Source organism: Populus trichocarpa, chromosome 14 (assembly GCF_000002775.5).
Source record: "Populus trichocarpa isolate Nisqually-1 chromosome 14, P.trichocarpa_v4.1, whole genome shotgun sequence".
Lineage (NCBI taxonomy): Eukaryota > Viridiplantae > Streptophyta > Magnoliopsida > Malpighiales > Salicaceae > Populus > Populus trichocarpa.
Window position 1 is genome coordinate 2,464,746 of NC_037298.2, and position 27,341 is coordinate 2,492,086.

Here is a 27,341-nt window from a genome sequence, read left to right on the forward strand (position 1 = left end):
TCCAAAACCCAAACATAATAAGTCGAGAAATACCTTTACTACCGAACCAACAACTTGAATTAAGATATAATTAAGAGATTTACACTACTAATTTATTATCTAATTTATTTAATTAAGACTTCAAGTTCGGTTTTACAAGGAAAAAAAATAAATCCTGGTCGTACGTCTTAACTACCTTTTCTGAACACTGAAATCCTGGTCTTAACCACTTGCTAACCACAGTCAACTAACCATGGTTTTTAAATTCCAAAACTGCCCTTCATTTTTATTTTTTCTTAATGAATAAACTGCACTCCACTTTAGACCTTTAAGAAGCCACTTCCTTCTTACGCGAACGTCACCTATAAAAGCTAAGCGGGCCAAAATTTCCTCGTCAAATTCACGATAAAAGGTTTCTAAATTTTCCCGGAATCTTCAACTTGACGGCAAGATGTTTCCGGCGAAAATTGAACAGCAACAGAGTGTTAACCACCAACAACGCACCACCAACACGGTGCCGGCAGACAAAGTGGTGATCGCAGTGAAAGCAGAGAAAGTGATATCCAAGACAGCATTAGCTTGGGCTCTCACTCACGTTGTCCATCCTGGCGATGGCATAACGTTGCTTGCTGTCTTCACTAAGGAAAAATCCGGTAATTCAGGATTTTCAAATGCTGACACTCTCTTTAGTCTTTTGTTACTATCAACTTTCTTTTTTCGGTCTGATAAAGTGTGGATGTTTGTGTTTTGATGTGCGTAGGTAAAAGATTTTGGAACTTTCCGAGGTTGGCTGGAGATTGTGGGAGTGATCAACGTAAGAGGTTGCCGGATTGTGTTTCTGAAATCTCCGAGAATTGTTCTCAGATGATGCTTCAGTTTCATAACCAAATTGAGGTTAGCTTGAATTTACCCATTTGCCATCTTGTTTCCTTGCTTGCTTTCTTTCTTTCTCGTTTTAACGTGAGATGGTATAAAAGAAAATCGAGTTTTTTTTTTTATTTATTTAAGAAGTTGACTTGATTGAATTTAGATAACTTGTTAAGTTAATTTATGACTCAATTTACTCAATCAAATAATTTTAATTATTGTTTTTATTTTTACTTAAAATTCTATCCTTTTAATTTTAATTTTTAATTTTTAATTTTTATCTAAAATAATATTGTTTTAAAATAAATCTAGATTAACTCATTAATTAATCCATAGACCGGTTAAAGACTTTCTTGCTTGCTTGTCAAAATTTGTATTTTTTTTTTTTTTTTTGCCTCCTTGGCTGTTAAGGTTAATAATGCCAATGTATGAAGCCAATATTCAATGGATCTCTTATAAAGAATAAAATAAAAGAATGCATGTATATATTAGAAGCATTTGGGGGCATAAGGTGACCTAAAAGGGGGGCCAATTATGCTGTGATCATGTTTCTAGGAATTTTGTGTGGTGTGTAGAAGCTCGGTGTGGATCCAAACAGACATGAGGTGCGTTGTCAAATGCAAACAAATTGAGTTGATGATGGGAATAGCATGTGCTTCTAATTTGCTAGTTTTGAAGATCAATTAGGGACCCTTCATGTGCTTTATTTGGACATTTGGGTGCATAATTACTTCATGGCGCCATGGTGCCCCACATCATCATACTTTGGGGAACATTTTGTTACACTCCATGTGAGAATTGAAGGTACTTAAAGCAAAGAATTAGTGACAAACATGGCGTACTTTATTTTGGATTCATGATTCATTGATACAAAATGCTACTGATTGTTACGGGGATGTTAAAATGGTGAAAAAGGCCAAAATTGATAAAGAAAAACATCAAGGGTTTGATTAGAGGGTAGAACAACTTTGAACCTCATTTAGATAATATTGTTTGTCATTTCGGTCTAATTATTTTTTTTGAAAGTTTTTTAATTTTTTTAGCTTCAAAATTATTTATTTTTTTAATGTTTTTGAATCGTTTTGAAATGTTGATATCAAAAATAAATTTTAAAACATGAATATAATATTATTTTGATATATTTTCAAGTGAAAAGCACTTGAAAAAACAACTTATATCAAACTTTCAAATAGACCCTTATTGTGTATTTGGCATTGTTATATTTTTTGCCATTGCGGTTTTAAAAAAATATTTTTAGTTGTAATTTTTAGAAAATAGATTAAAAAAATAGGTGTTTGGTTAATATGTTATGATATGATCACAACATAATTAAAATTTAAAATATAATTATATATATAAGATCTAATATAAAAAAAATTATTTGACTACCTCAATAATTTTTTCCTACTAGCTTCACCACACGGTCTCGTAGTGGTGCCATGCTTTACATTGTAGTTTTATGCAAAAACTCAACAAGGTAGCCAAGCTAAGCTAACGTTGCTTTATTGATTGAAGGTTGGAGTGAGGATCAAGGTGGTGTCAAGTACACCGGGCAGTGTTGTGGCGGCTGAAGCAAGGCGCAATGGAGCCAACTGGGTTGTCCTGGACAAGTAATTACACGTTAAAAAAAAAAGTATTTTCTTATTTCTGAGCTATTAATATCGTAATTGGTTGGTCAGTGGTTAATTGTCCTCTGCTCTTTCGTTCCCTTTGGTCAGTAGTTTTAATTATAGCCATGATTCATAAAATTGGCAGTTTTAGGAAATGACACTGCTAGGCTATTTTATCCTCGTGGTTCCTGGCTAATCCCACTTAAAATTTGTTGGCTTTTGGTTTTGATTCTTCAATCCCATTTCTAATGGGATAGAATCCGTATTATTAAATCCAATCTAGAATGAAATCGTTTCAAGATTTTTTAAAAAGATAAAACAACATCGTGTATGCTATGCTAGTAGGAGTTCGAATCATTTCCAACTGTATATTGATAAAATGAAGGTGTCGAGAACAAGTTATTTTGTTTTCTAATTTAGCATATGGTAACAGCGAAGAGTGTTATATATCAAGAACTTTTAAAACCTCCAAGTTACATCAATCTTCCTCCTTTGTTGGACTTGGGACTACATGCTTGATGAGTTTCTTTTCTGTTGTTGGCATGCTGCTGGCATTATATATCGACAGCCATGTAAACTTCCGCTCAGCTAAATATTTGTGGTTTAACAGCTCATGTAAAATTACTAGTTTGTGTACCGTGATGATGATGATGATGATAAATAAGACGTTAATGTTGTTTTGTTATTCGCCTCTGAGCATACTGAGAAACTTAAAGTTTGGTTTATATCGTGTCTTGTTCTGCTAGAACAGAAAACTGAAGCAAGAGCTGAAGCACTGCATTGAGGAACTTCGATGCAACATTGTTGTAATGAAAGGTTCTCAGGCAAAAGTTCTCAGGCTTAACTTGGGATGCTCGAATGAAGTCCAAACCCCATACTATTCTGCTGCTTCTTCTCCAGAAAAAGATGTTGGGATGCTGCTTGGACACAGGATGAAGCATTCTACTCCTGTGAGCAGCCCTGAAGAACCAAGTACTCCCTACTCGAGAACCGGAGAAGGTTCGTCATCGTCAAGCTATGATACGGAGATGCCTCTTTTTCTTGTTTATGAGCAAAATCCTCTTTTTCAAGGACTGGATAAAATAAAATACACATTAAAAGATGACCAAAACAACTATGATGACCAACTTAGAGCTATGTACTCAGATGGGGAAAGAATTGTCCCTCTGTCAACAAACCCAATATCAGCCGTAAGCAGTGGTCAGAAGAGTGTATTTTGGATTCCCCAAAACCACATTGTTGATGGGAAGGTCTCCAAAACCCTGAATTGCAGAAATACTTGCAAAATTAAATCTCCAACTTCCAGAACTCTACTTGATAAGTTTGTGCAATCTGATCACGATGCTCTGGCTGGTAGGCTCATCCAGAGCCATCAAAAAGAGATTGTAAGCTCAGGTATCAGACATGCAGTTTCTCTAGGTAGAACTTCTTCAATGCCCCCTCCTTTATGTTCTTTATGCCAACACAAGGCACCGACTTTTGGAAAGCCTCCAAGACAATTCTCTTATGAAGAGCTGGAAGAAGCTACAGAAGGATTCTCGGAAATGAATTTCTTGGCAGAAGGTGGTTTTAGCAAAGTTTATAGAGGGGTGTTAAGGGATGGACAGGTAGTTGCAGTGAAGCTCTTAAAGTATGGTGGCTCTCAAGCGGATGCTGATTTCTGCAGGGAAGTGAGGGTATTGAGCTGTGCACTACACAAGAACGTTGTGTTGTTGATTGGATTTTGCATTGATGGCAAGAAGAGAGTATTGGTTTATGAGTACATATGCAATGGGTCACTGGACTTCCATTTGCACGGTAGTCCCTATTCTTGTCCTTGTTTGCATCAAGAATGGTGCCCTTCCTTTTATGGTTTTCTAAATTTTTGTGCTCTCAGTATCCTCTGCTGGCATGTATACTTCTGGCTTCTAAATTTTGCCCAGTAAAAAAAATCAGCTCTTTGATTGAACTTCTGTGATTACAGGAAACAAAAGAGCACCTCTAGATTGGAACTCAAGGCTGAAAATAGCAATTGGGACAGCAAGAGGTTTACGATATCTTCATGAAGACTGCAGAGTGGGTTGTGTGGTGCACAGAGACATGAGGCCTAATAATATCCTCGTAACCCATAATTTTGAACCTCTGGTACTAAATTTAATCTTTATTTGTTTTAGAAGCATGAACTTTTATTCTTTAAGCTAGTAAGATCACGATTCCATCTTCTTCAAATGTTCCTTAATATAATTTGTACGATTCATGCCTTGCTTGTACTAAAAAAAAGGATCCATGCCCAAAACCTTGACTTTTGTTTCTCTATTCCTTGACAGGTTATGCTTAAAAACAAGAACTTAATTTCCATGGAGACTCTTTCTTATTGCAAATCTATTTTGTTTTTAAAGAAAGATTTGATCTCATTTATGTTCAATGCCTTATCACATAACAGACTGATTATCATGAGGATGCCAACACTGATGGAATATGCACCTTACTGTTTTGTTTTAGGTTGCTGATTTTGGGCTTGCTAGGTGGCACGCTGAATGTACTATCGGTAGCGAAGAGCGAGTCATTGGAACTTCAGGGTACTTCTTACATAACCTCCTTTCTTCTTATGTTCAATTCTGTTGAGTTTTGAATTTATGCTTAAACTGCAAAGATTTCATCCTAAATCCAGGTATGTTGCACCAGAGTACACCAGTGGTGGAAAAATTACGCAGACAGTTGACGTATTTGCATTTGGATTGGTTTTATTAGAGCTAATGACAGGTCAAAGAATCAGCATTCTGCAATTTTACAGGGGACGGAATTTTTTGTCCGACTGTTTCCATCCTGTCACTGCATTAGAACCAAGTCATGTCATGGAAAGTATTTATGAATTACTGGATCCATGTTTGGCCTCAGAGCAACTCCCTGAATTTGCCTGTCAACTACAAGCTATGGGCCTTGCCGCTTCCTTGTGCCTCCGTCAAGATCCAGAAACCAGACCTCCAATGTCAAAGGTACGCTACCTTACCATTATTTCTTATCTATTTACGAATTACGACATATATGGTACCTTTCGCTTTTAACTGCACCTATAGCATTCTCTGAAGCGAAGGATGACTACATTTTTCTCATATTTGCGAAATACCAGGTCCTTGGAATACTTGAGGGGGGTGACTTGGCCGTTCCTCTGAGTTTAGACGTGAACTCAGTTGGTAATAGAAGTGGCCGTCTGCGTGGTCTGAGCTCAGGCACACAGCCTGACAGAAGGAGGGGTCATTCTCGTAAGCTTTCTCATTGAAAATTGATTTTGTAGTAGTTAGCACCAACCAATATGTATAATGATATCGGCTCCGCGTGAGATGATCTTCTGTTAAATGTATAGTTCAGAACGGTTCAGTTCTTCCATAGGTGAGTTGCTTTCCCAGTTTCAAACATGTTAATGGTGACATGATTCGTTTTCTTTTCCCCGTCGATCCAAACTTCTGGTTGTAGAGTGTGCTCCGTTAATGGTATGACTGTGGATCAGGATTTTACCCGAACTTGTCCAACTCATTTCTAAAGGGAACTTCACCGCTGATCTTACGCCTTGTATGGTGTGACATTTGGGGCAACAGGTTTCACTATCAAAGCTGTTTTTGAATAGCAAACGCAAGTTAAGGCAAATTGATTTACTGTATCGTACCAAAGAAAACAAAAAACCTGCAGGGGGAAAAATCTCTATCTTGGCTGCCTTTGGGAAAAGGAGAATAAGTGTCTAATTATCTTTGAGGATGCATTTTGAGCAGATGGTTAAAAGCATGATAGAAGAATCATGTCTCGTTTGGAGGTTCGATATGGAAAAAAAAAAAAAAAAACCCACTCTCTCCAACCACGTAAAGCAGGTACATCCACCATGCCTAGTCTGCCTTGCCAACTCCGTTTAAGCTGTCTTTTATGGTTGTTGTTACCTGAGGCAGTATAACCAGAGGAGATTGTCATCTATGATCCCTTCAGTTACTCAGTTCTCTTCTTGAAATATACTTCAACAAACAACTTTCGGCCTGTGGCATCATGGAAGGACTAAAGTCATAGTGTGGAATATTCATGTAGCAGAGAACTAAACAAACTTGAGCATTCATTACAAATCATGTAGCAGAACAAGTTTATGCCGTATCGATTTCTCTCTCACAAGATGATTACAGATTGTGTGGCCTGCTTAATTAGAGCATCATGTTGTTAGAACCTTCTATACAATGCATAGTAGGGCTTGAAGTTCGATTTGCCTGGTAGTTAACCTACCAAATTATGAACCACTTCAACCCTTATTTGACCAGACAAAGTAGTAAATTATTGTTGCAATGTTACATGAATTCTAATCCTAATTGTATAAGAACTTGGTAATAGAATCCTTATGAGCTTAGGATTAGTTTGCTCGAACAATAAAAACTTCGTAGAATTAGAAATCCTCTGCTATTCTTTAAATGTGTTATTAGACTTATTTTTTTCTAGTATGTCAAATTGTGAGCTGTTGTGAGCTATTGCATGATATGAGAATTGAGTGTTTCTGGGAAGTAAAATTTCGCTTCTTTGCTTATGGACGTAGGCAAAGCCGAATCAATTAAAATCGTTGTCTTGTGTTTTTTTGTTCTTTCTATTTGTTGTGATATTCCCAACATCTGTGTATATGATCATTCTTAACAATTATGATGCCTGCAAGCATCCCCACTTGCATAATGTCTGCAGATTTTCAATTTGAGAATACATATAGGAAGAATAACTTCATAGCATAAAATTTACTTGTTAATAGACATCCATTCATTCTAATCCACAATAGGCTTACAAGGTACAATACTACTGGAAAAATAATCCACACTCGTCAAACTCCTCTTCCCTCTCTGATGGCAAACCGCAAACCCCAATATGACTATCCCCAGCCCAGACCTCCACTGTCAATCAAACCCGGCAAGGAAAGAATGGAATTCGTTCCTTGTTTAACTAACTCGCAATGTTTAACAATTAGATTAATCTTGAGTACATCTTGCAATTAAAGTTCAAGGTTCTGGAGATTAGTTCGCCCTGTTTTCACTAGCTAAGCTGCTCCCATCAGATGGCAATGAATCTGCATCAGAACCCATATGTCGCTGATATTGCTGCTGTTGTTGCATCATGGCCATTTGATACATATCAGGTGCCATCTCAGCCACACTCCAAACCTTGACAGACTTATCCAGACTCCCACTATACACCACCCACCGCTGATCACCATCTTTGGATTTCTCATGATCCTCCTCCACCGCCAGGCACTTGACAGGTCCGTTATGCCCTGTTAGCACAGACATGCACGCGTGAATCTTGTCGTCCCTTCTCCACACGCATATGGTCTTGTCAGCTGATCCGCTAAAGACCAGATTCCCTGCAGAAGCGAGGCACAAAACCGCAAGCTTGTGGCCCTTGAGTACCCCACCATGAGTTAACTGCTTCTCGCATTCCCAGTAATTCACCATTCCATCACTGGATCCACAGTACACAACCGAACCAGAGGTGTTCACAGCCAAAGCTGTAACCGCACTCTCTTGTTTCAACAATGTTTGAACCGGAGAATGCTTTGTCCTTTTGCCTTGTTGCTCTCGTTTCCACACTTTCACCGTTCCATCAGCTGAGCCTGTGAACACCAAGCCATCTAGACTCGCTACTACTGAATTAACAGCATCATCGTGAGCATTGATTGATTCGAGACACTTGGAGTCTGAGATTCTCCATACCTTGAAAGTCCGATCCCAGGAAGCAGAATACAAAAGGGTTCTGTCCTCGTTGAGGGTTAAACATGAAATGGCATCAGAATGCTTTATCCAAAGAGCAGAACGGTTCCGAACTTGGACATACGCGCTTGGTCTGATAGAGCTCTTGAATACTTCCTTTAGGGTAGGCAAGGTTCCTGATCTCTTGTGCACGGTTGGATTCTTTGGAATAACCTTCCAGACTCGTATCTTGCCATCCTGGTGGCCCGTGAAAATCTTCTCACCTGCAATTATTATGGCTTTCACTAAACCGCTGCTCGATTTGAATCCAGAGAACTCCTTCAAATTCTTCCACACACGAATATTCTTGCTATCAGAACCTGTATAAAGAAGATCCTTGGTTGCGGCCAAGGAATAAATATGACCTTCTTCGCGAACAAGCGAGCCAATCAGACCATTTTGAGGAAGATTTTCTTCAATTGACCACGGAAAATTGGAGCCAGCACCGGTTTGGTTCCATGGTGACATGGTCATAGGAGACCCCTCACAGCTCATCCTGTTAGGATCATAACTGGCAGGACTTGTAAAGGAAGCACTGCTATTTCGATAGGCAAAAACCTCATCACGGGGTATTGCCGCAACTGTTGCTGAAAGATTTGGATCAGAATGCACACTGTTGCCGAATTTCGATCTCGGTATGCTGCTTCCCGTGTCCACAAACTTTGTGCCTATTTCTTCTCCATCTCCCATTCGTGTGCCTATTCCTCCTCCCCGGTTCATCATGTCTCCTCAATCTAAAGAGGGTCAAAAACAGGGGAGAAATGAGGAAATTGATTGGAAAATTAAAAAAAAATGGTGGTGAGAGAATTTTTGTTAACAATATTAAAGAAACTAAGGCGGGAGAGAAGGCAGGGAGTGTTATAGATGCATAAATAGCTGAGAAGGCAACGGTAGACAAGATTAGGGACGTGGGGTTGTGACACCTGTTCATGTTCAACATTTTGATTGCTTAGAGAGAGATTTGGGATCCTTTACTAATAATAAACAAGGATGTTGGTTCCATTAGTTGGGATTGGCTGTTTTCTTTCTGTGGTTGATGCTTTAATTGCTATTTCTGGTCTCTGGACAACATTTTGATTACTTTTTTCATCATGTTGTTAGGTTATTTGGATAGGAAGACTTGAAAATTTGACTACTATAAACCTTCTCATGTTTGCTATATCAGGCAGAGCATGATGAGGTGCGATGATTTTTATTTGAAAAAAAAATGTTGGACCAGTTTAATTTGCTTCATTTCTGCCATTAATCGCTTTCCCAAGGTGGCAATTACCTACAAAGCAGACATTGATTAAGGAATGGGTCTACCGTAAGGACTCTCAATGTGCTATCCTTTGTATGACGTAGAAGTTTACTTATCAAATCTAGCTTAGCGGGGTAATACGACGGTTCATTGATTTGAAGTTTGATTCAAGCACATTTTGTTTTTAAATTAGATAGTTAGTTGACGTGGTAAAATTTAAATAATTATATAAATTAATTTGTAAATCGATTCACCTAACCAAATTTGAGTGGGACTCACAGTTATGTTAATTACGATGATTTTTTTTATAACTATTTAAAATGATGTTGTTTAAGTTTCTTTTAACTTTTTGTCCAAAAAAACATCGTTTTATTTATAAATAAATAAAATAATATTGTTTTATGATAAACTTGGGTTGACTTGTTGATTTGAGGGTTGATCTGGCCAACTCTAATCCGTTTGTTTTTGCGTTTCAAAAATGTTTTTTTTTTTAATTAAATTTTATTTTTATTTTTTTATTTGTTTCAAATTAAATTTTTTTATATTTTCAGATCGTTTTGATGTATTGATATCAAAAAAAATTTTAAAAAATAAAATAACATTATTTTGATATATTTCTAAATAAAAATAACTTTGAAAAATAATTATCACCACAATACTAAACAAACTTAGCTTCAAGATAAATCTCATAGAAATGAATCCAATTAATAATTTTTTAGGACAAAATCACATAACCTATACAACGTCATTTGGGGATAGAATCGGGTTAATTCGTTGATAAGACGGTTAATCAGCTAACCCACAACTCGGATCATATCTCATCTCCTCCATCACACACTATTAATATGTTTTGTTTGGTTTATTGTTTTTATTGAACATGAAATCACCTCTTCTTTAGCAGCTTGTAGGTATAGGGATTGCTCCTGCCACCAGATACATCACAGCGACAGGGTGATCTAGGGCCCAAGAGTTTTGTGTTCTACATTTTAGTTTGGACAAAATCCAATAATTCTTTCTTTCTCAGTTCATTAAAGGCAAAGTAACATTGTTTGTTTTTCTAATGATTTGTCCAACTGTCTTTGGGTTAGGACCAGTTCTGGATCTCTGAATTGGGATAGCAATAGGGCATCTTGACAGTGTTTCATCTTTACCGGGGTTTTTTTTCTGGTTTTGCTGGTTTTTTAACTACATAAATCGAACTAAAATCAATCGTTTAAACTGGTTTTATTTCAGTTTTGATTTTGAATTAAAAAATAATAATTTAATTATTTTTAAAAAATAAAAACTAAATCGAAACCGAAACCGAAAATAGTTGCCCCTACTGTAAATTGTTACCTTCTTCTAGTTGAGAAGTTGTGTAGCCACTAACTAGTACAGTCCTTAATTACCCTATCGTTATAATGCTGTTGATTTAAAACGGCAGTGCTCGAAGCAAGCATGCTCATCGATCACAGGCTACCTAATTACAAAAAAAAAAAAAAAAAAGTCAAAAACATCTCTAACTTAGCTACATCGTTGCCCAATTTGTTAGGGTTCTAACCTTCACCTTGAAAATAAATATTTTAATGTACTATAGAGAAAGCCATGGCTAACAGGAATCTTCGTCATTAAAATCAACATTGGCTGGGTTAGATCTCGAAGAGGAGCTAGCGGGCTTGTTTTGCAATGGAGGCTAGCTGGAGCAAATTTTCCATTATATTTATTTTCCAAAACCACTGTCCTGGCACCTCTACCCCCCCCCCCCCCCCCTCCCCATCTGTCAATATATAATATAAAATCATTTCTGTAATCTCATTTAATAATTTCAGATTTTTTTTTGTTGTTGAAATTGTTTTTGAACATGATATTGATTGTAGTCTTACTATTTTTATTTTATTTTATAAAATCAAGTAATTGTTTTTTACTTTACGGAATGTGTTATGGTTCTTTAACAATAATTAATTAACTCTACCACCTTGTTGAAATGCTAAGGAAAAGGGAAGAAGTGCAATCCCGTTTGTTTATTGGAGAGTAGCTTCATTTTAAAAAATAATTTTTATGAAAAGTTATTTGATATTTGATAGTGTTATGAAAAATAAATTGAAAAATAATTTTTATTATTTGGCTATGTCATGAAAAATAAATTAGAAAATAACTTATTGATGTTTTAATTTTTTAAAAGTTTATTAAAAGAATGAGGATCAAATCTTATAGATAAAAAAGTTAAAAGTTGATGAAATTGAAAAAAAAAATCTAATTTCATAAATTATTTCAAATAAAATAAATATTAATTAAAATAATAAATACCAAATTTTACAGATAAAAATGTTGAAAGATGGTGAAACTTAAAAAAAAATTATAAATTATTTCAAATAAAATAAATAGCAATCAAAGAATGAAATCAAATCTAATAGATAAAAAATTTTAATTAAAAAAATAACAATTAAAAAAATAAGGATCAAAGTTGATATAAAAATCAAATTCTAAGGAATGAAATTAAAAAAAAAACAAAATAAAATATATAGCAATCAAAAAATTAAGGATTAATTTTGATATAATCAATAAATAATAAGACATTTATGAATTTTTCAGAACTTTTAAAAAGTACAAAAATATTTTCCGCAAAAATATTTTTCTAGAAATCAAGTTGAATTTATTTAATTAAAAAATATTTTTTTGTGAATAACTTTTCTAGTACTTAAACAAACACCAAAAAAAAATTAAAAATAGTTTTTAGTAAATTACTTTTGATGGAACAACGATAACATACATACAAAAATGAGATCGTAACATCAAACTGAAAAGATGTAATTAAGACATAAAGAAGTGGAAGATGATGATCGATCGAGGAGAGACAAGATCCGATGCTTTTGCTTTCTTTCTTGAATGTGCTTGCTTTTTAACAAAGCTGCAAGCGCATTATCCAGCTGAAAGTACGAGATTCTCCGAGAATGGTGAAGTCTGTACTTCTAAAATGTAATTTTACAATGAGTTAAAGTTTTAATTTATTCTTCTATCTTTAATTAGATTCCATTGAGTTTACAATCTATATTCAAAAAAAAATATTGTTTAAATTAATTGAATCAACATGACTTAATAATTTATTAAAAATAGCCTTGAGTTTTATGAAAATATTTAATTGTGATATTTTCATATGTTCCAAAGACATATGTCAAAGAAGTGTTGAAAATGGAAATAAATGAAAAAATAAACATTAGAAATTTTAATTTTATAATTTCTCATGTATTATAATGTAAACACTTTTTTTTATAAATAAATATCCAATGTCATTATAATGATAAATATTTGTCTCTTTATTAGAAGAAAAGGAAAAATAACTAGAATTTAATTAAAATAACTAGAATTTAATTATGGTGAAAGATATAAAAAATAAGTTTAACATTAGAGATGTCGTGGGACCTACATCTCATGTATAGTTCGACCTCTAAATATAAATGAATGAAATTTAGCAATACAAACACAACTTGTAAATACTTATAATATTTATATAAAAATTTAGTTCAATTCTATATATTCACAACGTTTAAGTAAAAAAAATAAAAATTGAAGCTTATAATTTATAAAAAATAAAAAATAAAAAATAAAATTGAATATAATTATTATAACAAAATCAAATTTACTATATCCATAAATTATTAGAGAGAGAGGGGGGGGGGGGACTCATGAAGTTTGCAAGATGTTAAAGAGTATTATCATACATGAATATTCAATCGATCAGATAGAAAACTGACACCAATAAATACCATTTCAATTATGGATTATTTTTTAAATTCAATGAATCTGTAGGGACAAAATTCAGTCATGGCTGCTCTCAAAAACAGTAAGAATCTTTGTTGGGCACAAAGGCAATGGCCCTTGAGACATGACAAGTGTAACAGTACAGCAGCCACGTACTAGGATTGAGGAGTGGTGATTTCTCTGTCTCTTTCATTGAAGCAGCCCCATCAGCTCACTGCTTACATCTGCACATTACTGGTTCGAGGACCATATAACAGACCACTGCTCCTCTACCACGTGTCCGACGGCAACAAAAGATATGATAGCATAATGATGCTTGAAATCACAAAAGCTGAGTAAAGTACAGTAACCTCAAGTACGGGCACCTATGACAAAATTCCTGATTCATCAAAACCTGTAGACATTGATAAAAAAAAAATAAAAAAAATTCACAGTTCATAATATTCAATAAAACTTGATTTATTTGTTTGAGTTATTAACAACCCCACCAAAATTAGACAAGTTGATATCATGATTTCTTTATTAAAAAAAACAAAACATTGTTATTTAAGTAGAAATATTGAATCACGTTGATCCAACTATTCACTAATTTACTCGATATATATATATATATATATATATATATATATATATATATATATATATATATATATATATTGGTTTTCTTCGTCAATGATTGTATTGCATTTACATGATCAATGGGTGGATGCCAACCACGTCTCTCCATTGATATAATTAAAAGTAGTCACCTGCACGTATGAGTCTTGAATGTCATGCATGATCCTTGTAATATTTAAGTGCACGTCTTCGGAGGAGGTCGTGAACAGGGTTCGTGGAACAAGATCATCGAGGAAGCGGTCGATCGGTAGGTGAGTTTTAGTTAATGTTCACTTGGCGATACACGATAATTCTTAGATTTTATTTCTATTTCATCCAAATCTTCAACCTGCACTGCAGCTAGGCTAGAATACTTCGTACGTAGCTGTGTTGCTATTTTTGCCATTTTTCTTTTGACAAATATATTAAAATAGAGGGGGGATTAAAACACTATGTTGGCCAAATCTCAACCATAAATGGCTGAAGCCTAGTTTTAGGCCACATTAAAAAAAATTAAAAAAATATATTATTTTAATATATTTTTTAAAAAAAAGCATATTAAAAAAAAAACTATTATCCCCAATTAATGTTATTGCAAGAGAGGTCATTTGTGTTTCCATAGTGTTTATCAATCCCCTTTTTAAACAATTTTCCTTAGTCTTATGAGAGCTATTAATTATTATATACAAAAAAGAAAAAAAACTTTTAAAAGATAAAAAAATATTATTTTAATGCATTTCTGAGTTAAAAAATACTTTAAAAAGTAACCACTACTATACTCTCAAATACCCTCTAAGTATTCTTGCAAGAGAGGCCATTTGTGCTTCCATAGTCTTTATTAATCCCTTTTTTAATCAATTTTTTTAGTCTTACGGGAGCTATTAATTATCATATACAAAAAGAAGAAGAAACTCTTAAAATATAAAATAAAAATATTAATTTAATGCATTTTCGAGTAAAAAACATTTTGAAAAGCAATCGTTACCACACTTCTAAACACCCTCTAAATATTCTTGCCAAAGAGGCCATTTGTGCTTCCATATTCTTTATCAACCCCCTTTTTAATCAATTTTTTTTTTCTCATAGGAGCTATTAATTATCATATACAAAAAAAGAAGAAGAAACTTGCATTTTTCCTTTTCAAAAATTAAAAAGTTGTAGTAGATAACCTTTTTTCCATCTAGAAGAAGAAGGATGGAATGATGTAATGATATGGTAAGTGATAAACAATCACAAACATAACATGATCAAGACAACCACTTCTAGAAAAGATAAAAACATGATATGTTCAGAATCTTTGTGTTTCTTGACATGAAGATTATAATCAAAGACTTTGTCGTGGGAATCAGGTTCCTATAAAGTGGCACCACAACTTTACCAAAAACAGAAGCATCCAATTCCATGTAGATCTTTGCTTTTGGGATGAGGCCCAAAGGGAGATACTGTCACTGTATAAGCTCTAAGGCGACTACCCTATGCTGATCTCAATATTTATTAGCAGTCAACTAAGGGAAAACAGCAAAGCCCAATATTCACATGACGTGGAAGGAATATAAAAAAGGCCCAATCCAATAAAAAAAAATCCTATCTATTTTAAGCATAATTGTCAGACCAATTTTCAGTAATTAACTAGAAAAAATACTTGGGTTGCTGTATCAATAGGTTAATTTGTGAATTATTGTATCAATTATTTTTATTAAAATAATTTTGTTTTGATTTTTTTTTTTTTGAAGTTGATTCGATTTTGTTTTGGATTAAACCCGCCAAACCGACCAAAACTAAACCCCCTCCTTGCCTTTTTTTTATATATATTTAGGGTTAGCTTGCACGCAATCAAATATATACCCTAAATAAGGCTTATAAAACAGAAATTACACTTTGCCTTCAATATTAATGGACAGAGATAATCGAATTGGATACCGTCGAGGAAGCATAACTCTTATAAGTCCTCGTATACTTTACCACCCGAGTCACCCACGTATCTCTTGTATTCTATTGACCAAGATTGGGCCGAGCAAGAGTCTCTTCTATAAATAGACCGCACCAAATGTTCCACTACTCTGTCACACTCTTCCATCTTTCTCTCTATCTTGCTAAGATTCTTTCTAGAATTCTACCGGCAAACAGGTTTTTTTTTTTTTTTTGGTTATTTTGCTATACCAAGTAGTAATGTCTTCTTTAGCGTCTAAAACCCAATCTACGCTCTCAAAATCTGAAAAAATCACAAGCAACACCAGCACTGCCACTAAAGATCAAGAAGACCCAGAAATCTTCAACTCCGTGACTAGCTTTGTCTATATAAAACCAGTACACTCCACTAAAACACGAGATAAGGAGGAGGTTTTGCAGAGGATACGACAACGCAAGGGCGCGAACAAGGTACGAGGTAGTCTGCAAGGTTTTCTTGGATGGTTGTTTTCGTCGAAAAGTGAGAATAAGGTCTCTGCCAAGTGGGTGGATGATGCTTTTGCTGCCCCATGATTCCTACTATCAAAATAAATAGTAGTTATTTCAGGTTTTACAGTAGAGGAATTGATGTTCTTTGTGGATAGAATCGCGAGGGACTAGTGGTGTTTTGCGAATTGATAGTCAGAGTTGTTAGGCAAATCAAAGATCATGTCGCTTAATTTGTACAGGAATCCAATTCCTCCGTCTTCTCTTAATTTTACGGGTTTTTTTTTTTTTCCTTTTTGAAGTTTATATTATTCTTTTACTATTCTATAGCATAAGGTTAGTTTTGGGCTGGCAGTCAACAAATACTTCCTTGATTCAAAGCTTCGAGACGCTGCCATATATAACGTTGATTATTACAAGTTAAAAATTTTAAGAATTAAAAACACAGTAATTATGAGAAAATTCTTAAAATGCTTAATTTTTTTTTTTATTCTAGTTTCACTTCTCAAAAATTATTACAATGTAGAAACCTTTATTAATACTAAATAGAAAAATAGAAAATAGAAAAACTCTCTTAAAGATGAAGGATGTTGTAACTTTAAGAAAAACCAAGACTAAAATTAAAATCTTGGGCTAATACTTGTGGGAATCCCTTTAAATTAAAGTTATAACCAAACATACAAAGTAAAGTTGCTTCTTCTTTTTTTCTTTTTCAAGATGTTCTCTTTTTCATGGGACAAATCTACTTTTAATGAAGCATTAGATTTAATCATATATACTTTTCTATCCGATCATTTTTAATATTGATAGATAAGTGCTAAAGGATGTCTCTCTCCTTACTATTAATTACTAATCAAATTAAATACTAATTGTTTTTGGGATTATCGAGAGTTATACAACTTTGTTTATGCGTTCTCTACCTTACTAAAAAGTTGAGACGTAGGACATATAATTCTTATGAAGATAAAAGAATCTAGTTTGGTTGTTTTGAAGCCCAAAAGCAAATTGAAATACAGAGTCCGAATCAAACTTGAAATTCCTGTGAGCTAGATATTCTATCAGTTTTTAGCCTATATCTCAAGTTTCATGTATCCAAAAAGTACAATATCAGTTTTGTTGGAAAGAAAATTTGATTTTCTATAATTGTTCCAGAAATAAAAAAAGTCTCAATTTACATGTTTTCAATTTCAAAATTAGCTAGCAATATCAGAAAAGAAAATAAAGTTAGAATTTGTGACATAATAATGATAGAGTAGGAAAGTGATTTCCTTTTCTTTAAAGAATAAAGCCAAATTATAAAAATCTTTTTAGAAAGCAACCAATGAATTTTTTTTTAAACTCCAAACATACCACAAAAGAGAGGAGGTAAGCATTTAGGAGCAAAAGCAATCAGAATTGAAAAGAAAGAAGCCAATAGTCTCTTTAGGACGTCCAACTCTCTAATCTTTCAATACTCTTGAGTGATATTCATTATATCATGTTTTTTTATATATTTTTATTTAGTTATGGAATAGTTCTTTATTCTAAGATTTTTGATGTAGCCTAACTATAACTATGCGAATACTTCTTTGATTGAATTAATTCAGTATTTGTTGAGTATTTCATTATAAACTTAATGCTTGTTTACACTTGATCATAGCTTGCATGATTTGGGATTCAGTTTGAAACTGAGAAGTGATAATTGTTTCAGCCATTGTTTGAAATACCATAAAGAATTTATAGAATAGAGATATCTGTGAAACTTGTGTAATCCTTAAAGATTTTATCGTTCCTAATAAATTTTGACTAGTTTAGAATTTTCACAGAGATATAGAAAGTTTGCTTGCTAAAATAATACGTTGATCATCAAGAGAGTTTAGTGATTAAATTAGTAAAACTTGATCATCAACAATAATAAAAAAAATCTCAATAGGATTAATTTAATGGAGAAATTCGCATAGAATTAGTTACAGCGAAGTCAAAAATCCTAGGATCTGTTAAACTTGATTTCAACGCTGTTTAATTATTTGCTTGTTTGTTTTAATTTTTTTAGTTTCCAAACTTTTATAATCAAATCATCAAATAAAAATGGATTTAATAATTTTGGTACTTGTTGATAATTTTTGCAAATCCTCATGGGATAATACTTTACCCATCCACTTTATTACTCATTACGATTAGTGCACTTGCGATTTTGACCAACAAAAACACTATTAAATAAAAAATTATTAATGTTGTTCAAGGGATTAATTAATTAATTTTTTAAACTAAAAGAATTATTCAATTTATATTAAAAAAGTAGAATGATTAATTTATGATTTACTCAACTTTTGATGCAAAATGATTGGGCTAGTTTTCTGCATAAAATCACTAACACGGGTTGGGTCCAATGTTATCCCACAAACCTTGCTTTATAGCCCAATACTAATCCATACCAATATAATACATGCGACCTTCAATTTCAATACTCATGAGCATTCTTCTCTAAGAACCAAAACAAAACAAACAAAATAAATGAATGAAAGAATATAAAATTCCCGTTTCATTCTGTATAGATATAAAGTCTATTATTTTTAATTGAATTAAATTTTTATCTTTACACAAAAGAAAAAATCTAGTTATAAACACCAAAAAAAAAATCACAATAATCAATCCAATCAATTTTATCCTGAAATATTTTTTATTCATGAAAGATTTTATGTAAAATAACGGAGTCTAATTATTCCATCACATTAATAAGAAGAGAGGCGACTAATAGATGGATCAATTATTGGTTATGATCATATTTAGTAGGTGATCCAGTGGTAAGAATTTGAGATTAAGAGGTTTACTCCTCCTGTAGTCTCAGATTCAAGTCTTGTAGTTGCTAATATGATAACCACTGGAGGCTTACATAATCATTAACTTCAGGGCCCGTGGGATTAGTTAAGGTATATGCAAGCTGGTATGGACACCCACATTAATATTATAATAATAATAATAATGGTTATGATAACATTTCAATTAATCCAACCTAGCAAGGCCTGGTTTATGGGAAACTTATTCAACCATTTCCCTAGCATGTCGTGATAGAGCATCCAACACAGCTCCGTGTAGGGTAAGAAATCCACGTCCCTAATCAATGTTTTCTTTTTGGTCAAATGGTTTTATCCATTAATTACTACTATTGCTCGTGACAAATAACTGCCCCCTCTTCTGGTTAATATTATTTAAGTTAAATCACATTAAAAAAATTACTAAGTCGTGGTTCTAACATGATTTTCCATCCCTAATTTCAGGCTTTGGCCACATACATAGTAATGACTTCTGATGCGGTTTTGTTGAATAAGGTTCAAGAAACAAGCAACGATCCGATAGCGACAAATGAGAGAATTAGCGCTCTGCCAGGAAATTGAAAGTGACAAATTCTTATTCAACAACTATAATCTCATTCAAAACAAGACTGATTCACATCAAATTTGTCCCTTTATAGTATGGTCTTCTCTTATGGAATTTTATACATGCCAGCAATTGTTCTTTATGATGTCGTGGTACAGGAAAGAGTGAATTACTCTTCAATCCCTTCGTTTTCAATGGAGTTATAACTTAGCCCTCAATATCTAAGAATCTATGGAGTTATAGTATTTAGTTATTATTTCGAGATAGAAAAAATAGAAAAAAAAAACATGTCTCTTGTACCTTTTGGTTTTTTAAGAATAAAAATTTATTTTATGTCTCTATTTCTGTCTCTTCAACTTTAACCTAAGTGACTAAGTTATAGGTTTTTAAACTTGCAAGACTATGTTGTAACTTCAATCAAAACCTAAGTGACTAAAGAATAACTTACTCTGAGAAAAACGATATTATATAAAAAGATGACACAACTGGGGAGAAAAAAGAGGTCAGATTAGGTTGTGTGTTGAACTTTCAAGACCAAGCGAAGGAATAATTTTGATTTTGGAAGCAATCGTGTGTTTCTAGTCAAGATAATCAATAATGTGACATTATGAATCAATGGTGGGGTGTGAATATTGTGTAATTACAACGATATTTTCAAAAAATGGATGATCAATCTGCTTGCATGTGCTCTGCTTAGATGATCTAGTGCCGTGTATGACAGGAGTGCATGGTATTTAATTATATTTATAGCTTACCTTTTACCCATATTATTTATCATGTGGAACCCAAGGGCTCATGGTCACGGGAAAATATTTGTTATATTGTTCGAGGCATGCTCAGTTTGGGATTTGACTCAGAAAAACGTTTCGCTAGAGGTTAATTTATGAGATCATCGTATCAATTCGGATATATAAACGCCACATTGTTCTATTTTTTTTATTTTTACTTGATTTTATTTTTATTTAAATCATTAAGTTTGACTATATCATAATTACTTGATTTTAACCCAATTAATATCAAAATCAAATCGAACTTCAAGTTATGTATTTACATATTAATTCATCAACCAAATCAAGTTTAATAATTATATTTCAAGTAAATTTAGACCACCCTCAGTAACTAGCCTTCATGGCTGATGAAGCAATAATTAAGAATCACTATACTCTATTTAGTATATGAGAACTACTAATTATGTTTAGGAAAAGAATAGAAACGGGGAATTCATTTATTTATTTTTTATTAAGGTGGTGTTCGGGTTAACTTGTACGTATCTCGACTAATCCTACAGGCTCTGAAATTAACGACCATGTAAGCCTCTAGTAGTTCTAAGATTTGTAAAACTCAAACTAATAATTTTTAAAAAATAAATTTAAAATATAACCAGTTAAATTATACTTTTAGAATTAATTAATTTATTGATGGCGCCGTGGAGCGTTCCATTCAAGATACACGTTTGAAGTAGGTATAGTCGTACAGATATTGATTTCTATCTTACTAATATAAAGTAGTTTTTTATTCCCCCCTCAGTTGCCTTTGGTTAAACGACAAGTGATCTTTAATTCTGCTTTGAGTCATTATGTTCCATTGACTCTTACGCTCCATTTGTTTACTGGAAAGTAGTTTTTTTTTGGAAAGTGAATTCCGGGAAAGTATTTTCTGATGTTTGGTAGTGTAATGAAAAATAAGTTGGAAAACACTTTCCAGTGCTTGGTTATGTCATGGAAAATGAGCTGAAAAGTAACTTATTAATGTTTTATTTTTCTCAAGTTTATTAAAATAATAAGGAACAAATCTTACAAATTAAAAGGTTGAATGAGAATGAAATTGAAAAAAAATATAATTTCATAAATTATCTCAAATAAAATAAATAATAATCAAAATAATAGAGATCAAATCTAAAAAATTAAAAAAAATGAAAGGTGAATAAATTAAAATAATAATAATTAACATTTCATATATTATTTCAAATAAAATAAGTAACAATAAAAAAAATGAGGACCAAATTTGATAGATAAAAAATTTCAATAAAAAAATGATAAAAAAAAAAGCAAATAGCAATTATAAAAATAAGAACCAAAATTAATATAAAAAATAAATTTTAAGAGATGGAATTGAAAAATAAATATTCAAAACAAATTATATATAGCAATCAAAAGTTTGAGGATTAAATTTGATATAATCAGCAAATAATGACATTTCTAAATTTTTCACAACTTCCGGAAAGTGTTTTCCGCCTAAATTTTCCAGGAAAACACTTTCTTGAAAACCAAGCCAAATTTTCCTTTGACTAGAAAGTGTTTTTCATTGACCAACTTTTCTAATGGCAAACAAACACAGGAAAGTTTGGAAAGTGGTTTCCTGGAAACCACTTTCCGGAAAACAAACACAGCCAAAAGGGAAAACATTTTCCTGGAAACCAAACCAAATTTTTCTTTGACTGGAAAGTGTTTTCCGTTGACCGGAAAGTGTTTTTCGTTGACCAACTTTCCTAATGGTAAACAAACACAGGAAAGTTTGGAAAGTGGTTTTCCAGAAAGTGAATTCCAGGAAACAAACATGGCCTTAATTACAATTTGGTTAAAGTAGAAATTTTACTATGCTCAAGCCTTGGCTACTGGGATTTTATAATTTATAGTTTGATTTTATTAACTAATATGCTACGTCATCGTCTAGGTTTTTTTACTAGGATGATACAAAAACAAAGCTTGATATGGATAGTCAATTCTTATTCTAGTTCTGATGTGGAAGATAAAAAAATAATATGAGGATCTAAATAATCAAATGAGAATAAGATTTAAGAAAATCATGGAATATAAATTTATTATGCTTGCCAAAGAATGTAATTATGACTAGTAAAAAATCAGAATCACCCATTTAAAAGAATCCTGGTTTCAAAAAAAAAATTACCCAAAACACAGAATTCTAAAATCTTAATTATATACATCACATTCTTGGACTTTAATCTAGTATATGCACAAAAAGAGAGAGGTTTTCTTCGTATTTAATCCCTTGTAAATGCAAAAATAATGGAAGTTATGCATACAAAATTTCATAGCTAGCGTTGGTTTTCCCTTCATTCTCTTGACAAACCCTACAAATCTCTAATTCTTCACCAATCACCAAAGTACTCTACAATTCTATAAGCACTAGATTAAGCTGTAAACTTAGATGGACGTTTAAGAATATAATTCATGGGGCTTTTAGAAATTTGTTTCTTGTTTTGGAAACTTTTTTCTTTGAAAAATTGAGATTTTTTATAAGGGTGATCTTGATTTCTTATTAGTCATAATTACATTCTTTAAAAAGTTATGTTACATAATTTTCTCAACTCTTTTTTCCTCTTTAATTATTTGGATTCTCTTTCTAAAATAAGATTTGACTATTCAAGCTTCCCTTTTATGTTCATCAACGTCAAAAACTAAAAGATAACGTGACGTTAATGGCAGCTCCATGAAATTTCTTAAAAATTTAACAAAACAACAGTCGATACGAAGATGAAGAATATACATATTGTTATACACACATGAGAAAAGGACAAATAGAGGTGTGAAAAGAAGAAACTCTCTCTCTTATTGCATCTCTTCTTGTATAGATTCCACAGTTTCATCCATCTCTAACCTTAGTTCTATTGTCAAGGCAGAATCACTAACTCAAATGTCCTCAAGATCTTTACTTCTAAAAGTCTCCCCCAAAATCTCAATCTTTCAAGAATTTCCATTTTCTTATCCATTATGAGCACGGCGTCCTTGCTTATGTCTTTCATCTTTAAACACCTCTCCTTTCATTTCCTACCTTTTTTTTTCCTGTATCAGTTTCAGCTGGTTAGTTTCTTTTGAGGCCTGCACAATAAAAATATGATCCTACAACAACATACTATCCTCTTCTTAGCAATCTTTGTTATTTCATTAATCGGAGGTCATGCATCCATCAAGTTCAGCTGCAACAGAACATGTGGCACCAGCCATCTTCCATACCCTTTTGGATTCTCTGCCAATTGTGACATCCATTTAAATTGTAGCCTAAATGGTGAAATGCTTATCAATGATTTCCCAGTCCAGATTGTAGGCCAAGATACAATAAAGATCAATCTTGAACCCAGATGTTACCGTCCTGTCGAAGCCCTTTACAATCTTTCTACCAAAAACTATGCTCCAAAATCAACAAACGCAATTCTTCTAAACAACTGTACCTCTGGATTTTCACCGTGCAATATACCTTCCATAAGCGTGCGGACTCATTTCGAGTCACTTAATTGTTCAAATAACAGCAGCGTAAGTTGTTTTTCTAAGGCGGATACAGCAAATGGATTCTTTGATTATAACATGGCCAATATTAGCCAGTGCAAGTATCTTTTGTCATCGATTTCAGCGGAGTCTTTCACTGGTTCTGGTGTTTCCTTAGAGACTCAGATGATGGAGCTATGGTGGTGGCTTCAAGGGGACTGCCAGTGCTCTAAGGATGCCATTTGTACTAAAGTTGAATCACCTGCAGGGTCAGGATTTCGGTGCCAGTGCAGAGATGGACTAATTGGTGATGGATATCTTGCCGGGGTCGGCTGCCGGAAAGGTCGGTCAGTTTTTGTTGCCAGAACTTACTTGTTACCAAATTAAGTTAAAATATACTTTATGCATTTACTTTTGTCCATAGCTGCCTAGGGTCAAAGATTAGTTCGCTAATCACATCATATGGTCAAGTCTTATAGTTAAAATAATTGTGATTATAACTAAATGATTTCAACATTTTTGTTTTTATTGAGTGGTTAGAAAATCATAAAATAAAATGATTTTCATTTATATGATAGAATTCTTTCAATTATTTTAACTTGAAAATTTAAATTGTTAAATGAAATCTTAATTTAAAAATTTAAGGTATTAGATGAGGTTTCAAGAATAGTTTTATAAACTCACAGTATCTTATGTTTTATTCTTATTAATTAGAATAAAAATGGTGAGATTTGAATTTGTAACTAATTGGTTAAATAAAACTTTGATATTATATCAAAAAATTATCTTAATTTAAAAACTTAAACTATTAAATAAGATTTTAAAATTAATTTTATATTATTTTTTAATATGGAATAGATTCCTTAATAAGCATTAACTAAAACAAGTAGTTTCATCCGATGCATCTCAGGGCCCTTTAGGTATTCTAAAACATGCCCACTTTTGGAGGAATGTAATTGTCCTAATGTGTTTTGAACCATAGAAAATTTCCAATTTAAACACAGTGAAGGAAATGATGGCTTGAATCTCATATTTTGTGTCATGAATCAAGGTTCTGTTCAAACATGAAATAGCTAACTGTTGATGGACTAGTGTTGATTAAGTACAGAACAGAGATCTAGTGCCTAGAGGTTTGGTTTGCCAAAACCTAAAGCAAAATGTCAATGACAAAAACCTTAAAGCATTAAATAGATATTGCTTCTAGAAATTCTTTTAGTTTCACAGTGATACTGTGTATGGGATATGTTCGAATACCGGGAAACCTCCATGTCACGGTTTTAGTAATGTGGTTTTTGTGATGTTGAAGCTGCAGGTTGCAATCCTGCAAAGTACTTGTCTGGTCAATGTGGAGCAGGGGCTAGACCAGCTGTTTTACTTGGAGGTAATCATTTCTTTCTATCACCTATAACTTTCCTGGACTATTCAGAAAGAATAACTCACTACTGATCAATGTGATGAGAAGAATGCAAATGATCTTCGGCATAGAGAATTTTTCTTATATCACAACATAAATTGCAGTCCTAAATTTTGAAATTCTTTCCCAGGCATTGTAGCTGCAGTAGGGGTCGGTCTGGGTCTATTTTGCTGTCTCACGAGGAGGAATTCCATTTCAAAAGCCAAAAGCTTCAGAAAACTCCACCGCGCTGAAGCTGCAGATATCAGCATTCCCATCTATCCTTATAAAGAAATAGAGAAGGCCACAAATAGTTTCTCTGAGAAACAAAGAATTGGGACCGGCGCTTATGGAACTGTTTATGCTGGAAAACTTAGCAGTGATTCATGGGTTGCCATTAAGAGGATCAAACATAGAGACGTGGACAGCATTGAGCAGGTCATTAATGAAATCAAGCTCATTTCTTCTGTGAGTCACCCGAATTTAGTCCGCCTCTTAGGTTGCTCCATAGAAAACGACGAGCAAATTCTTGTCTACGAATTCATGCCCAATGGTACATTGTGCCAGCATTTACAAAGAGTAAGAGGTGATGGACTTGACTGGCCTGTTCGCCTCGCCATTGCTACCGAAACTGCTAAAGCAATAGCCCATCTCCACTCTGCTATTGATCCCCCGATATACCATAGAGATATCAAGTCGAGCAACATACTTTTAGACTTCGACTTCAAGTCCAAAGTTGCAGATTTTGGTCTTTCTAGACATGGCATGACTGACATGTCGCACATCTCTACGGTCCCACAAGGAACTCCAGGGTACCTTGATCCTCAGTACCATCAAAACTTCCATCTTTCGGACAAAACTGACGTTTATAGCTTTGGTGTAGTTCTCATTGAGATCATAACAGCAAAGAAGGTGCTGGACTTTTCGAGGCCTCAAGATGAAGTGAATTTGGCTTCTCTTGCTATTGACAAGATTGGCAGGGGGCTATTGGATGAGATCATAGATCCATTCCTTGATTTACATAATGATGCTTGGACCTTTTCTTCAGTGCATAAAGTGGCAGAACTGGCATTTAGATGCCTCGCTTTTCATAAAGACATCAGGCCTTCGATGATGGAAGTTGCAGCAGAATTAGAGCAGATAATGCTTACCAGATGGCCACCTTCAGAGGAAATAAACTGCACAACTTCATTAGATTTTTCCCAATGCTCTTCTTCATCCCATGTCAGCGAGAAGGCTCTAAACTTAACGGTTAAAAAAACAGAAATAGAGAGAAGAGGTTTGTTGGTTTTGCAGACACAGGCCAGTAGAAAGTCAACTGAAAGGACCGATCATAATTCACCTATGTCTGTTCAAGATCCATGGTTAAGTGAACAAAGCTCTCCTTCATCGAGCAGTTTGCTAAATAACGTTATAGTTGAGTGATTTGAGATCATTTCTTCCTATGATACCATCAATGTATATTAGTTTTTTTGTTCGACAGTTTTGTTTCGCCCCAGTTCCTTAAAATCCTCCTCGTTTAAGCTGCCACTGCTTATCATTCTGTTTCTTTCCAAATCTGCAAGATTGTGCTGGTAATTGTTTCATTGGATAAACCAACAGCACACATCCATATGACAATGGTGGCAACTGGAAATTTTGTGGCATCTTCTAATGTTGCCCTCCTACAATGCCAGGAAGACAGCATTCTTGAGAGTTTAGCTCCGCTTCTCCAAGTCCGAGAGCTTGGTTCTTTGTTATTCGACTCTGTTTGGTTAAGTGGTTGCGTCCACGTTTAGCTGCGTCAATAAGTTGCAATGTGTTTGGTTAACAGAGACCACAGTTTTTTATACATGGATCCCACATAAATATGCGTTCGAAACGCTGGTGTAGGAAAAGCAAGTCTGACTTGCTTTTCACCGTGGTTGCTGTTCAGAAAACGTTGCTTACAATTAATGTTCATTATCCAAAAAATAATTAGCCCAATCTGTCCTCCTCCACTGTCTCCTCCTCCACTGTGGCTTCCATCGTCTGTCCTCCTCCACTGCTTCGCCTCCTCCACTGTGCTTCCATCGTCTGTCCTCCTCCACAGCTTCGACCTCCACTGTGCTTCCCTCGTCTCATGGATTTGTCCTCCTTCACGCAGCTTCCCTCTCTAAACCTCACACAGAACCATCTCCTTTCTGCTGCATTTTCCTCTCTGCAATCTTCCCCTGCTTTCTCCAC

The 27,341-nt window shown here is 33.8% G+C and overlaps 3 protein-coding genes and 1 long non-coding RNA gene across 8 annotated transcripts; 3 read left to right on the forward strand and 1 right to left on the reverse strand.

Annotated features, from left to right (window-relative positions):
• The first annotated feature begins 305 nt into the window (after window positions 1-305).
• LOC18104975 (proline-rich receptor-like protein kinase PERK2) lies at window positions 306-5,956 on the forward strand. Of its 4 annotated transcripts, none has more exons than XM_024585728.2 (8): window positions 306-632; window positions 740-873; window positions 2,362-2,456; window positions 3,208-4,253; window positions 4,420-4,580; window positions 4,938-5,014; window positions 5,107-5,431; window positions 5,566-5,956. In XM_024585728.2, exons 1-8 carry the CDS (start codon window positions 431-433, stop codon window positions 5,713-5,715), a joined length of 2,190 nt encoding a protein of 729 aa, XP_024441496.1. In that variant the 5' UTR covers window positions 306-430; the 3' UTR covers window positions 5,716-5,956. The 4 variants fall into 4 exon arrangements, with proteins under 4 accessions (XP_024441496.1, XP_024441499.1, XP_024441498.1 ...); XM_024585731.2 differs by lacking the exon at window positions 306-632 and adding an exon at window positions 1,422-1,650 and having other exon boundaries at window positions 739-873; window positions 2,362-2,479; window positions 3,203-4,253; XM_024585730.2 differs by lacking the exon at window positions 306-632 and adding an exon at window positions 1,402-1,650 and having other exon boundaries at window positions 2,362-2,479; window positions 3,203-4,253.
• Window positions 5,957-7,188: 1,232 nt separating this feature from the next.
• LOC18104976 (protein JINGUBANG) lies at window positions 7,189-9,339 on the reverse strand. The gene has a single exon (XM_024585732.2). It carries the CDS (start codon window positions 8,915-8,917, stop codon window positions 7,463-7,465), a length of 1,455 nt encoding a protein of 484 aa, XP_024441500.1. The 5' UTR covers window positions 8,918-9,339; the 3' UTR covers window positions 7,189-7,462.
• Window positions 9,340-15,669: 6,330 nt separating this feature from the next.
• Window positions 15,670-16,455, forward strand: LOC18104977 (uncharacterized). The gene is made up of 2 exons (XR_002977915.2): window positions 15,670-15,896; window positions 15,934-16,455. It is a non-coding gene; the product is annotated as an uncharacterized LOC18104977 (long non-coding RNA).
• A 6,583-nt stretch (window positions 16,456-23,038) lies between these two features.
• On the forward strand, window positions 23,039-26,664 carry LOC18104978 (wall-associated receptor kinase-like 14). 2 transcript variants are annotated; one of them, XM_006374974.3, is made up of 3 exons: window positions 23,039-24,086; window positions 25,050-25,124; window positions 25,288-26,664. In XM_006374974.3, exons 1-3 carry the CDS (start codon window positions 23,375-23,377, stop codon window positions 26,559-26,561), a joined length of 2,061 nt encoding a protein of 686 aa, XP_006375036.2. In that variant the 5' UTR covers window positions 23,039-23,374; the 3' UTR covers window positions 26,562-26,664. The 2 variants fall into 2 exon arrangements, with proteins under 2 accessions (XP_006375036.2, XP_024440220.1); XM_024584452.2 differs by having other exon boundaries at window positions 25,056-25,124.
• Window positions 26,665-27,341: the final 677 nt, after the last annotated feature.

What these genes read in the sequence shown, in the direction of transcription:
- LOC18104975 (XM_024585728.2), top strand. Translation starts at nt 431, where the DNA reads ATGTTTCCGGCGAAAATTGAACAGCAACAGAGTGTTAACCACCAACAA. An exon ending in AACTGGGTTGTCCTGGACAA is followed by an intron (nt 2,457 to 3,207) that starts GTAATTACACGT and finishes CTGCTAGAACAG; the next exon opens with AAAACTGAAGCAAGAGCTGA. An exon ending in CCCATAATTTTGAACCTCTG is followed by an intron (nt 4,581 to 4,937) that starts GTACTAAATTTA and finishes GTTTTGTTTTAG; the next exon opens with GTTGCTGATTTTGGGCTTGC.
- LOC18104976 (XM_024585732.2), bottom strand. Translation starts at nt 8,917, where the DNA reads ATGATGAACCGGGGAGGAGGAATAGGCACACGAATGGGAGATGGAGAA.
- LOC18104978 (XM_006374974.3), top strand. Translation starts at nt 23,375, where the DNA reads ATGATCCTACAACAACATACTATCCTCTTCTTAGCAATCTTTGTTATT. An exon ending in CGGGGTCGGCTGCCGGAAAG is followed by an intron (nt 24,087 to 25,049) that starts GTCGGTCAGTTT and finishes GTGATGTTGAAG; the next exon opens with CTGCAGGTTGCAATCCTGCA. An exon ending in ACCAGCTGTTTTACTTGGAG is followed by an intron (nt 25,125 to 25,287) that starts GTAATCATTTCT and finishes ATTCTTTCCCAG; the next exon opens with GCATTGTAGCTGCAGTAGGG.